This window comes from Eptesicus fuscus, chromosome 4 (assembly GCF_027574615.1).
Source record: "Eptesicus fuscus isolate TK198812 chromosome 4, DD_ASM_mEF_20220401, whole genome shotgun sequence".
Taxonomy (NCBI): domain Eukaryota; kingdom Metazoa; phylum Chordata; class Mammalia; order Chiroptera; family Vespertilionidae; genus Eptesicus; species Eptesicus fuscus.
The window spans coordinates 109,726,672-109,740,345 of NC_072476.1; the positions used below are offsets into that span (position 1 = coordinate 109,726,672).

Sequence of the window (13,674 nt, forward strand, 5' to 3'; positions counted from 1 at the left end):
GCCTGGCCGGGCGCTCCTCGCCCTCTCCTCTGCCGCCCGGACTGCGGCTCGCCGGCACGACCACTTTGGAGGACACGGGGCTGGCCTTCCCGGGCGGGGGGCGGGACCCCCCCCCCCCCCAAGGTAGCCTCGGCGGAGGCCAGGCACGCGCCCCGTGGAGCCGCGAGGGCGGCGGGGACTACAACTCCCAGCGTGCCGAGCGCGGCGGCGCCTGCGCAGTGCGGCGGGAGGCGGCGGTCTGTTCTCCGCTGAGGAGGAGCAGGGCAGAGGAGGGAGGCAGCGGGTGAGAGTTCAGAGTTCAGCAGCAGCAGCCCGAGCCCATGATTCCCATATGCCCTGTAGTTTCCTTCACCTATGGTGAGTATAATGTGCCCCATCGGGGCCCCCGCCCGGCCCCGGCCCGGCCTGGGGCGGTGGGGAGGCGCGGGGTTGGGGCTGGCCCCGGGGAGGCGGCGGCGGCGGCCGCCACCGGGGCGTGCGAGTGAGTGAGGGAGTGCGAGGCGGGAGGGGGAGGCGGCGCGGCCGCCACCGGGGCTCCGGCCCGGCGAGGGCGGCTTCTCACGGCGCCTCTCTCTCTCTCTCTCTCCCTTCCCCTCCCTCGGCGTCCGTGCGCCAACGCGCCTCTCCTGCCGCCATGGGACCCTTCGCTCGGCGCCCGCCGCAGTGCCCAGCCGGCTGGGGGAAGATGCCAAAATGGCGACCGGCAACTACTTTGGATTCACCCACAGCGGGGCGGCGGCGGCGGCGGCTGCGGCCCAGTATAGGTAACGGCTCCCGCCCTCCCCCGGCCCTCCCTCCCCAGCCCGCTCCTCCGCCCGGATCCCGCCGGCGCGACGCCCCCGCGCCGTCCCCGCCCCGCGGCCCGGAGCCCCCGGCGCGGCGGCTCCGGCCCGGCCCCTCCCGCCTCCCCCGGCCCGCGGCGGGGAGCGGCCCCCGTGGGGGCGGGCCGAGGGCGGCCGAGGTCTGGGGACGTGGAGGGCCGCTGGGGCTCTCGGCGGCCCCGCAGCTAAAATGGCCTCCCGCGGCCTGGGAGCCCGGCCGCCCCCCCCCGCCCGGCGGGCCGCGGAGGGAGCCGAGGCCCAGGCGCCGGTCTCCCGCCTGCCCCGAGCCCGCCTCGGGTCGCCCTCCCACTGGGTCTCGGGGCGGGTGGACGCCGTGGGGGGGGGGGGTGCCGAGTCGCAGGGCGCAGGGGCCGGTCCCGCGACGCCTGCGGTGCATCGGTCCTCGCCCGGCCCCGGCCCCCGGAGCCCGGATACCGTGTCGGTTTCTCGGGTGCTTTTCCCTCCGGCCTGCGGCTTCCCCGGGCCCTGCGCCCGAGCCCTGCGAGCGAGCGAACTGCGGGCGCCGCTGCCGGGCCCCGGGCTCCCTCCGGGAGGGATGCACGCACCAACCACCTGTGAAGTGTGGCGTTGGTGGACGGCCCCGACGGCCCCGTTCCCCGTGCTGGGCGGGGAGCCCACAGCCTCGGTCCGTTTCCGAGTGGAGGCTCCTTGCGGGCCAGTGTTGACCCGGGCGAGCCCTTCCCCGCGGGGAAAGGAAAGTGCAGGTGCGATTGCACTGAGTTCCCGCCATGCACCGGGTGAAACTCCCACCTTAAGGGGAGCCTGAATGGCTGAAGTGTCATTAACCAAAAAAAAAGGGGGGGGGGGGTGTTTTGTTGTTGTTGTCGCCGCTGTTACTTTCGGGTCAGCCTGAGACGGCCTCTCCCGATGCAGGCCAGGACCAGGTAGGGCTCAGAGTCAGGCCGTGAGCGTGTCTCTGTGGAGTGCCAGCCTTGCTAACTGTCGGGGAAGCCCGGTCCCTCTCCCCTCATCGCATCACTCCAGGCGGCGGGCCGGGTCCTGCCAAGGGCATCATCGGGGACCAGAAGGCCTGGGTGCCAGTCTTGTTTGCTCTTGATTTTAGGACGTCGGGGGTCATCACTTTATCTGGGCTTTCTTTTTCCCCTTATGTAAAAAAGATGAGGTTCTCGGTCATCTTTTGGGGTTAAAATTTGTAATTCTGAGAAAGTTGCCTTATTCCATGGAATTTCTAAGATGCCATTTATTGTAAGGGGTGTATCATTATTTTCTATATCACTAAAAATGTGCTACCAGTTAAAACATGACAGTGCTTACCACCACTGATTTTAGGAGATGTTAACATGTATACATATGCCATTTATTGATGAAATTGGTATTTTACTAATTATTGAATGCCTTTGGACTTTTTTTTTTTACAAGTCTCTTTTATCTGGACACGTATGTTTCAAATAAATAAATAAAGACAGACTGAGATGACAGGTTACTGGGGCAAATTAACAAATCCTTTGCTTACAAGTTGTAAATTAGTCAAGTCTCAGCTACTTTGTTAAAAGCTTTTAGGGCTAATACTTGTGGAGAGAGAAAAAAATTAGCTATTTTCTTTTTCTGGGAAACAAGATAGCTAATCAGCATCTGTGTTATAAATCCAGTGCTACGAAGTACTTTGTGTTCTAGACAAGGCTGTATTTAACCATTAAAAATTTTACTTGTTTTACCCAGTATTTTTCTGTTAAAATGGGCAGAGTGATAGCTTTTTGGTTTATTTACTGAAAATATAGTGGGTTTGTTGTTTGTGGCAGTTTTGAAATATTTTTCTAATGCGAACCTACAGATAGAAATGAGGGGGGCAAATGCCAATTTAAAGGTAATTATTTTAAAAAATAAAATGGTTGCATGTATGTTTTTTATCCCAATATAGGAAACTATTAAATAATAACTGTACCTAATTTTTCTTTGGCTTTGAATCTCATAGTTTCTGTAAACTAACAACAATCCAACTATTGCTATATATATGTCTAGTGAGAATACTTAGGGGCGATCATGCAGGCAGGTGAGTGGTTAAGGGCAATCAGGCAGGCAGGCAGGCGAGTGGTTAGGAGCCAGCAGTCCTGGATTGCAAGAGGGATGTCCGATCGGGCCTGAACTGGCAGTTGGACATCGCCCGAGGGGTCCCGGATTGTGAGAGGGTGCTGGCTGGCCTGAGGCCCCTCCCCCCCCACACGAATTTCGTGCACAGGGCCTCTGGTCCTATATAATAAAAGGGTAATAGGCAAATTGACCAAATGGCAGATGACCCGTTGCTGTGACGTGCACTGACCACCAGGGGGCAGACAGTCAATACAGAAGCTGCCCCCTGGTGGTCAGTATGCTCCCGCAAGGGGAGTGCTGCTCAGCCAGAAGCTGGGCTGACAGCTGGTGAGCACAGCGGCAGGCGCAGCAGTCAGATCCTCTGAGGGCTCCCAGACTGCAAAAGGGTGCAGGCCGGGCTGAGGGACACCCCCCGCCCCCCGGAGTGCACGAATGTTGTGCACTGGGCCTCTATGTAATAAAAGCCTAAGAGACCGTTATGGTGGAACGACCAGAATGACTGGTCGCTATGATGCGTACTGACCACCAGGGGGCAGATGCTCAATGCAGGAGCTGCCCCCTGGTGGTCAGTGCTCTCCCACAGGGGGAGCGCTGCTCAGCCAGAAGCCGGGCTCACAGCTGACGAGCGCAGTGGCAGTGGCAGGAGCCTCTCCTGCCTCCACAGCAGTGCTAAGGAGCAGCGAGCCGAGCGGTAGGGAGCAGTGAGCAGGCGGGTGGTAAGGAGTGAGGGCTCCCAGACTGCGAGAGGAGAGCTGGCCTAAGCCAGCAGGCGGACATCCCCCAAGGGGTCCCAGACTGTGAGAGGGCGCAGGCCAGGCTGAGGAGACATCCCCCACCCCCCAGTGCACTGGGCCTCTAGTCTACATATTTAAATCCCAGAATCACTGCAGGTAAACAATGTTCGGAGAATGATCAGCGCACAGTCACACTGTATCACTTGATCACTTTGTATCGCTCACAGTGATTGGTTTTATTGTGCTTTATGTGACTTTCTGCAGCAGTTTTAACAATGTTCCCATGTGTGCTAAGCCAGCCCCAGCCATGTGCATTTGTTTACTAGTGGTGACTGGGAATTTACTAGAAATATTCAGTATAAATTTAAAATTACAGTAATATCAAAAATTTCTGTGAAAGTGAACTTCTCATACATACTTAATTTTAATTACACAAATGTGTCTATAAATTATAGGTGAACTAATTTGTCAATTTTTTAACATACACATTTGGAAAACCTATTTCAGCCCTTTTTAAAAAATATATTGATAATTGATTTCAGAGAGGAAGGGAGAGAGAGCGAGAGAGAGAGAACATCAATGATGAGAGAGAATCATTGATTGGCTGCCTCCTGCACGCCTCCTACTGGGGATCGAGCCCGAAACCCCGGCATGTGCCCTTGACTGGAATTGAACCCAGGGCCCTTCAGTCCGCAGGCCAGTGCTCTATCCACTGAGCCAAACCAGCTAGGGCTCGGCCTTTTCTTTTCCTTTTTTTTTTTTAATGTTCTTGTTGATTTCAGAAAGAGGAAGGGAGAGGTAGAGAGGGATAGAAACATCAGTGATGAGAGAATCATCAATCGGTTGCCCCTTGCACACTTCCTACTGGGGATGGAGCCCACAACCCCGGGCTGTGCCCTAACTGGGAATCAAACTATGACCTCCTGGTTCTTGGGTCCATGCTCAACCATTGAGCCACACCGGCTGGGCCAGACTTTTGGCTTTAATGGACATGCCCTCACCTGAATTAGTCCGTTATATTGAGGTCCTACTGTAGCATTAATAATGAAAGCATATGCAAAAAATGCAGTAAGGATGCTCTTTCTTCCTGTCTAGAAATCATTACAATGTAACTTTTAAACATGGAAGACTAAGGCCTACTTTGCAAACATTACACACACACACATATATTTTTTCTTTTTTTTAATTTGAAGGATGCGAAGTCAGGGAAATCTTAAGCGGTTATATGTGGATGCTGTGGATAGTTGCTTCATCTGTCATTGAATTCAGATAAATGAAAGTAACTCTTAAGTCTAGATTTAATTCTGGTTCTAAGCTATTTTTGTTACAGCTATGTAAGGTATTTGATTAAATTTATTTGGAGCTTAGACTATTGCTTGTTAATATTGAGATTCATAATGACATTCTAAAAATCAAGGTTTTAAAAAATATTTTATGAAGATCTCATAAGTTTTGCTACTAATAACTTTAGGATAAACCAAGGTTTAAATTTATGTATGCATATGAAACATTTTTGTGATAGGCATTTGTTCAGTTCTTGTGCTACATGTTTCATCAGCTGCTGAGTGTTTTTCTTCCTGCTTTGTGTTATTTTTTTAAGACAAGTAAATAAACTTATGCCATTTGCCTCTCTTGTAGATGTAATTTTTTCATTTTCTGACCTTTAATTTGTTCCCCCCCTTGGAAATGAAGAAATCAGAAACATTTTTAAAAAGTATTGGTGTATGTATATCTATGTATTCTTGATAGAATGTTAATTTGGGGTGTGTAGAACAAGGCAGACCTCAAGCACGGTGAAAAAATAGAGATGACTTCATGGCAGAAAGGGAACTTGGTTGGGTAGGTAACCTACTTCATTCCGTAGAGTAGACCTTTTTGGTTTGAGAAGATAGACTTCCTTTTAGACAGACAAATCTAATTTATAATAAATCTTGGAAACTATTTTAATAGTTATAAGGACTTAGGTTAGCAAAGAAAGTGAGGAAGGCCTGGCTGGCATGGCTCAGTGGTTGAGCGTCGACCTATGAACCAGGAGGTCATGGTTCGATTCCTGCTCAGGGCTCATGCCCGGGTTGTGGGCTGAATCCCCAGTGTGGGGTGTGCAGGAGGCAGCTGATTGGTGATTCTCTCTCATCATTGATGTTTCTACCTCTCCCTCTCTCTTCCTCTCTGAAATAAATAAAAAAAAATATATATATGTATTTTTAATATATATTTTATTGATTTTTTACAGAGAGGAAGGGAGAGGAAGAGGGATAGTTAGAAACATTGATGAGAGAGAAACACTGATTCAGCTGCCTCCTGCACACTCCCCACTGGGGATGTGCCCGCAACCAAGGTACATGCCCTTGGCTGGAATTGAACCTGGGACCCCTCAGTCCGCAGGCCGACGCTCTATCCACTGAGCCAAACCGGTTTCGGCTAAAAATATATATATTTTTAAAATGTGAGGAAGGAAAAACTTTCTAAATAGTTTCGTAGGATCAAAACCATTACCAGTTTTTTATTGATACAGAAGTTGATTTGTGATATATATAAATATATGCATATTTAATATAAAATAAAGTAATCTCATTAAATACCACTATTAATAAGACACAATCATTTTTTTTGAGACCTTTAAACCAGCAGTTTCCCTTATTCTTTAGAAAAGTTTTGGATGTATCAGTTCCTTGTCATCTTTCTAGCTAGTCAAGATACTTGTCTTTTAGCTGGATAACCTAAATCTTTAGCGTGTGTTTAATTAAACTAATTTTCTTTGTCCTATGTATAATTCTTAGTGCATCATTGATATCTGAATGTTATTTTACCTTTCAGTATAGTTACCTATTTAAAATAATCAGTTGGCAACATTTTTTACACTTTGTATCCACTGTTTATTGAATTTGAAGACTTTAGAGATTGCATAAAGGTTGTAAAATAATTGCTTGACCCCCATATTCTTAGAGTCTTAGCAAATGCTAAGGGATAAATGTTTAAGTGGATTTTGACTGTTTTCTGGACATTAGTTTAAGTAATCTGCTAGTCAAAAGAAGGCATATCATCTAATGATTTTTGAGATGTCTTTAGGACAATCTGGTCCTAAATTATAATTATCTCACATCACTAAGATAACTTGGGTAGGCTGATTGGGTAAGCAGGGGCAATTTTCCCTTCTCTTTCTTTATAACTTTTTATTTGAATGTAGTGTTATGAATATTGTGTCTTGAAGAAAAGGATAAAAGTAACTAGTACGAATATTGTGTCTTGAAGGAAAGAATAAAAGTAACCCTAGTAAGGTAAAAAAGGAATAATCACTAACTGAGAAGCTGCAAAAACCAGGTGAACAGGTTTTTGAAACCAATCATGGTGATGGAAATTTACTGGCTCAACCAAAAAAAAAAAAAAAATTTACTGCAACTGCTAATTATATCAGCTCTTCCATTGTTGAATCAGAGATCTTAGGATTCATAGTGCATGAGTGAGTTTGAAATAATGAAAATTTTCTTTCCAAAAAGATTGTTGCTGTTAATGTTGACGATATTTTCTTTTTAATGTTACTAATAATTTTAAGAGTAGGGTGAGCCAGAGTACCCCTGTACAGAATGTTGTTTAAGGTGTGTGCTTTACTGTGCTTTCGTAAACTACCTTACAAATTACTAGAATGAAAGGGCATGCATTTGTAGCTAGACTTGGGATTTGAATCCCAGCTCTGTCCCTCAGTCACTTATCCTTTCTAAGACTCAGTTTCCTTGCCTAACTTGCCTTGAGGTGAAGATTTAAATATAAAACTTACTAGCCTATTGCCTGATTTTCAGAAGGCATTTTACCACTGCTAGTTTTCTATAAAGTAGAGATTTGAATAGTACTATAATGGTTTTTAAAGTACTCCTTAGTTGATTTTTATCATATACTTAATATATAGCGCTTTATAATCTCAAAGTAAAATGTTTTAAAAGTTGGTACTTGAGTTATGGGTAGGCCTCAATTTTAATGTCAAATAAGTCCTGTTTATATATAGCCACAAAACTAACTGAATAAGTAGAAATAAAACTGAGATATGCAAACACTTTAAGGAAAAAAATATATTAGGATATAAAGGTCATAAAAGAAGACATAAGTAAATGAAGATGAGCTATGTTCATGGAGTGAAAAAAATCAGTACCATCAAGTTATCAGTTTTCCCCTAAGTAATCCATATATTTAATGTATTTCCAATAAAAATCTCAACAGGATTTTTGGGGTAACTTGATAAAGGACTTCTAATACTGGTTTTGAAGAGAGTATTGGTCCAAAAGTAGTCATGAAGTATGATAAGGAAGTTCTTGTATTATCCTGTATCCACACTTTATTAAACAGGAAAATGTGGTATTGATACAGAGACAAATAGATCATTGAATTAGATAGAGATTCCAGAGATTTATGCTTATGGGCAGTTGGATCACAATGTATAGCTATTTAAATAGAGGTATTTATAAAAATAAAATAAGCCAAATTATTCAGAAATATGCCATCAGGTTAATCAAGACAGTTCTTAGGCTTATAAATGTAGTAATTGACAAAGTATGTTAGGATCACTTAGATGCATGATTAAAGGTGAGGAGTGTACCCACTGTGCTTGTCCATAATTTGGCAGAATTCGAGTCACTGTTCTGAGGATAACATTTCTTAGTGTTTTGTGAAAGCTGTGCAGTGCAGTTCTTCCTTCTTACTTATAGAGCACAAATTGATGAAATAAAGAACGCTGGGCTTTTTTGTTTTATTATTAGTCTTGTATGATACGTATATTAAAATATACTTGTAGGGAGTAACTCACATGATATTTAATGAACAGCTACAATATGCACATTCCCTGCTCTCAAGGAGTTTACACTTCTGAGTGATGAGAGTGGGAACAGATCAGATACACCCACAAATAACTATACCATGATAATGATCATAACTAAGTTTAATGAAATAATGAGATGGGAATTGGAGGATTCTGACTAGGAATTTGAGGTAGACGTCATGGTCTGCTTTTCTGAAAATCCAGGGAATGTCATTTTATTTTTTATTTTATTTTATTTTTTTATTTTATTTTTTTAGAGCGATGTTTTTTGGTTTTTTTTTAAATTTTATTGATTTTTTACAGAGAGGAAGAGAGAGGGATAGAAAGTTAGAAACATCGATGATAGAGAAACATCCATCAGCTGCCTCTTGCACAACCCCTACTGGGGATGTGCCCGCAACCAAGGCACATGCCCTTGACCGGAATCGAACCTGGGACCTTTCAGTCCGCAGGCCAACGCTCTATCCACCGAGCCAAACCGGTTTCGGCTTTTATTTTATTTTTATTGATTTCAGAGAGGAAGGGAGAGGGAGAGAGAGAGATATATATAAACATCAGTGATGAGAGAGAATCATTGAATGGCTGCCTTCTGCACGACCCCTACTGGGGAGTCGAGCCCACAACCTGGGCATGTGCCCTTGACTGGAATCGAACCCGGGACCCTTCAGTCTGCAGGCCGATGCTCTGTCCACTGAGCCACACACCTAGGGCCAGGGAATGTTACTGTAGACAAAGGAAATGTCCTGAGCCAAGACAGGAATGTAAGATCTGCTTGAGGGTGGATGGGCTCTGAAGTCGGCCCACCTCAGCTGGATCCTGGTTCCCTCTACCACCTGCCTTGTGATCTGAGGCAGTCACTTGGTATTTCAGTTTCTTCATCTATAAATGGAGGTAATGATTCTTACCTCATGGGATTGAGGTTTTTTTAAAATTCTTTGTTGAAGTGTAATATATCACCCAGTTGAAAAATTAGAACTTTACCAGCGTTCCTGGGAGGCCTATACAGTCCCCACTGTGCTGTTTTGAGAATCAAAGGAGGTAATATTTGTAATGTGCTCAGAACAATTCCTGGCATATATACATCCCCATCAAAGTTAGTATTACATTCAGTAGACAAGGGATAGGAAAGGGATAGAGGAGCTTAGAAAAGGGATAAAGGTTGGTAATGTAAGTCTGGATATTACTCATATGGTGGTGATCCACTATAAATAGCTTACAAGTATGGTTGAAACATGATAAAATATAGTGCCTGGCATACATCAAACATTAGTAAACATTTTTTTTTGAATGAATGAAAAATAGAAAAAAGTAGTGCTGTGGTTACAAACTGGGGTAATGTCTGTGTTTAAAGCAGGGCCAGAGAAAGAAATACTGGGTGAGCAGAAAGCTGGAGGAAAGTAATGTCATAAAAATCAAGAGAGAAGTAGTCAGCAAGTTAGGGCTTTAGAGAGAGTGGATCAAGAATTTGATAGTTATCAAATTATTGGTATAATTTTAATGGGTAGCTACTATAGGAAAATTAGAATGGAATCATTTGGCGCTACAAAAAGACTAGTATAAAATTTTGCTTAGTCTGGTTGTTGTGGGTCAGTGGTTGAGCGGCACTCTCCCTCTCTCTCCCTCTCTCTCCCTCTCTTCCCCTCTCTCCCCCTCTCTCCTCTGCTCCTCTCTCCCTTCTTCTCTGAAATCAATAAAAATATTTTTCATCTCTTTGTCTCTGCACATTCTAGTTAATTTTTATAGACACTTTCTGGTTCACTAATTTTTTGCCAGACATGTCTAATCAGTTATGTAGTACCTTTCTGAGTTTCTAATGATAATTTTTATATACTGTATTTCATTTTGTTTGCTTTTTTTAAAAAAAATATATTTTATTGATATTTTACAGAGAGGAAGGGAGAGGGATAGAGAGTTAGAAACATCAATGAGAGAGAAACATCCACCAGCTGCCTCCTGCACACCCCCACCGGGGATGTGCCTACAACCAATGTACATGCCCTTGACCGGAATCGAACCTGGGACCTTTCAGTCCGCAGACTGACGCTCTATCCACTGAGCCAAACAGGTTTCGGCTTGTTTGCTTCTTTTAAAATTTTATCTGGCCCTGGCCGGGTGGCTTAGTTGATTGAAGCATCATCCCGTACATAAAAGGTTGTGAGTTCAATTCCCGGTCAGGGCACATAACCTAGTTTTCGAGTTTGATCCCCAGTTCAGGGCACACATGGGAGGCAACTGATTGATGTTTCTTTCTCACATCAGTGTTTCTCTCCCTTCCTCTCTCTAAATTTAATCAATAAAAACATCCTTTGGTGAGGATTGAAAATTTTATCTAGTTGTTTTTGATCAATCTTTTGGTTGTTGGTCTTAGATAGCCTCTTTTACTTCTTCACGTGTGCTTATTTTATATCCAATAATTCTAATACTTTTAGTCTTTTAAGAAAACCTTTATTCTGCAAATTCTTTCTCACAGTAACTTGTTTCCTTACAGGTTTTGTTGTGAATTTTTTTATTGAGATCTCTTGTTCCTTGGAACATGGTAGCATTTAGTGAGGAATATGCATTCTATGGCACTTGGGAACATTGCCTTCCCAGATATACATTAACTTCTTGGCTTCGAATCTTCCTGTTCAAATAATGTGAATTCTAGAGCCCAAGCCTAGGGAGAGGACTAGGGAGACTTTTCTCTTCCACCCAGAGCCAGGACTGAGACAAGAGTTTCCTTACAGTTCTCCCTTAAAGGGGGAAGTAGTAGGTTTTTTAAAAATTCACCCTATGTGCTGGTTTCTTGTGTGAGTTCCCGGGTTCTAGGCCATTACTTCCATATGCCTTTCATGTGTCTGCTAACGTACAGCAGCATACTGGGTAAGCGGGGAGATTTGGAGCCCTGGATAAAGATACTGCGGCTGCAGGTGACAGACGGGGCTCTGGTCACTCAGGCACTGCCCCTTTCCCTAGGAACCAGCAGTTTCCCTGTTGGATGGAAGGAAACATTTTGCTTAAAGGTAATTAAAAAGCAGAAAAATGAAAGGTGACTACTTGTGAATGTTTTGTATCATGAAATAGCAGGTCTCAAACTTTTTGGTTTTTGTTATTCCTCACCCAAGGATATTTTTCCACTGATTTTTAGAGAGAGTGGAAGGGAGGGGGAGAGACAGAGAGAGAGAGAGAAACATTGATATGAGGTAGACACATCGATTAGCACACACGCCCTGACCCGGGCCCCTGATGGACGTGCCCTTGACCAGAATGGAACCTGGGACCCTTCAGTCCGTGGGCAGGCCCTCTATCCACCGAGCCAAACCAGCTAGGGCGCAATCTTTTTGGTTTTGGGACCTCTCTATACTTATAATTGTCAAAGACCTCAAAGAGCTTTTGTTTATGTGGGTTATGTAATACTATAAGAAATTTTAAAAAATATTTATCAAATCATCTTAAAGTAAGAATAATAAATCACTATATGCTGCCCTGGCTGGTTTGGCTAAGTGGATAGAGCATCAGCCTGCACACCGAAGGATTCCCGGGTTCGATTCTGGTCAAGGGCACATGCCTGGGTCTCGGGCTCGATCCCCACTAGGGGGCGTGCAGGAGGAGGCCGATTCACAATTCTCTCTTATCAATGATGTTTCTATCTCTCTCCCTTCCTCTCTTCCTCTCTGAAATCAATAAAAAAATATATTTTAAAAATATCACTATATGCTAACCAAAAATATCACTATGCAAAATAACCTATATTCTTATCTCCCCCAAAATAGTGAAACACGAGAGCCATTGTTTTACATTTTTACAAATCCTTTTAATACCTCAATTAGATGGTTGGATTCTTAAATCTGCTTCTGCATTCAGTCTGTTGTAATAAATTGTTTGGGTTAAACTAGATGAAGGCAATCTGTAATTAAGAAGGGAGAGCCTCCTCGACCCTCTGAAAGGTCCCTTCGGGATCCTCTTAGGGACCCTGAGTGGTCTTTGGATCACATTTTGAGAACCACTCTTGTATAGAAACTAAAGGAAGTATAGAAATGCTTTCTGTTACCAGATGCCATTTATATGGCAAGCTATTTGTTCATAAGTTATTTTAATTTCAGTTGTGACTATAAATTTAGTATAATGTAAAGCCAGATCATGGTAATGGAATTTGAAAGCATAAAAATGGATTCAGAGTTGGACATAAGTAAGGGTTGAGGCCAGAACATATAAGTTAGATGGAATTGGAATAACTAGAGAGAAGTATTTCAAGTTGGGGTTTGTTAGTCATTCCAGTTGTCAGTTTGTCGGCCCACAAACTGAAGGGTCCCGGGTTCGACCCTTCAAGGCACATACCTTGGTTGTCAAGGGCACATACCTTGGTTGCAGGTTTGATCCCCAGTCCTAGTTGGGGCACATGTGGGAGGCAACCAATCAATGTGTCTCTCTCACATCGATGTTTCTCTCTGTGTGTGTCTCTCCGCCTCCTTTCCACTCTCCAAAAATCAATTGAAAAATACCCTTGGGTGAGGATTAACCAAAAATAAATAAGTAAAAAATAAAGTAGTATAGGAGGGCTTGCAATGAAAACAGCATTCCCTTATTTTTCTCCCAATTCTGTGCATTCTGGTTTTATTTCTAACCTTTGTATCACTAAATAATATGCTTTTCTAGGATTTAATTTGTTTAATTTATACATTATAATTTTATTTTCTACACTTATAGTTAGGAATTTTAGTACATACTCTATCTTGCTTCTCATTTCTCTTCCAGAATTCAGTGATACAGCTATTTCTGTTAGTATAAACAGTTCACTCCATTTCTAGTTCCATCAGAGGTAGATAGTGTCTCAGTACTTTCTATTTTAGGAAGAGATTATTGAAACTTGTGCTTACTTTACCTCCTTCTCCATCCCATTCCCAACTTAGTTATAGTTTTACTTGGGATACCATTTACGTTGTGTTCTATAATCATAGTTTACCTTCTGTATATTAGTTTGATTCTAAAACTTTGAAGCAAAAATGTTCACTATCATGACGGTGTAAATAGTACATACTGTAAGCCAAGTACTGTCTTATGATTGTAATTCCTATGTTTCATTTTTATAGCCCTGTACCACTTAATAGAAGCCTCTTCCTAGGTTCAAATTAAAATGAATTTATCCCTTTTTACACCCTACTAATTGCTCAAAATGTGATGTCTTTTACTGGGATTGAGCAGTTTTATATTTCCTGAAGTGTTTTCTTACTTCTCTCCCTCCCCCCGCCCCCCCCCCCCCCCG

The 13,674-nt window shown here is 43.9% G+C and overlaps 1 protein-coding gene across 3 annotated transcripts in view; it reads left to right on the top strand.

The window, feature by feature from the left end:
* The first annotated feature begins 264 nt into the window (after positions 1 to 264).
* ZFR (zinc finger RNA binding protein) overlaps positions 265 to 13,674 on the top strand; it is a 67,170-nt gene continuing 53,760 nt past the window's right edge. For 2 of the 3 annotated variants that reach the window (XM_008154808.3, XM_054715340.1), the window contains exons 1-2: positions 265 to 357; positions 665 to 764. In XM_008154808.3, the coding sequence (XP_008153030.1) occupies positions 321 to 357; positions 665 to 764 (137 nt within the window). In that variant the 5' untranslated portion in view covers positions 265 to 320. The remainder of the gene's footprint in view (positions 358 to 664; positions 765 to 13,674) is intronic. The other variant, XM_028130106.2, reaches the window with a different exon arrangement.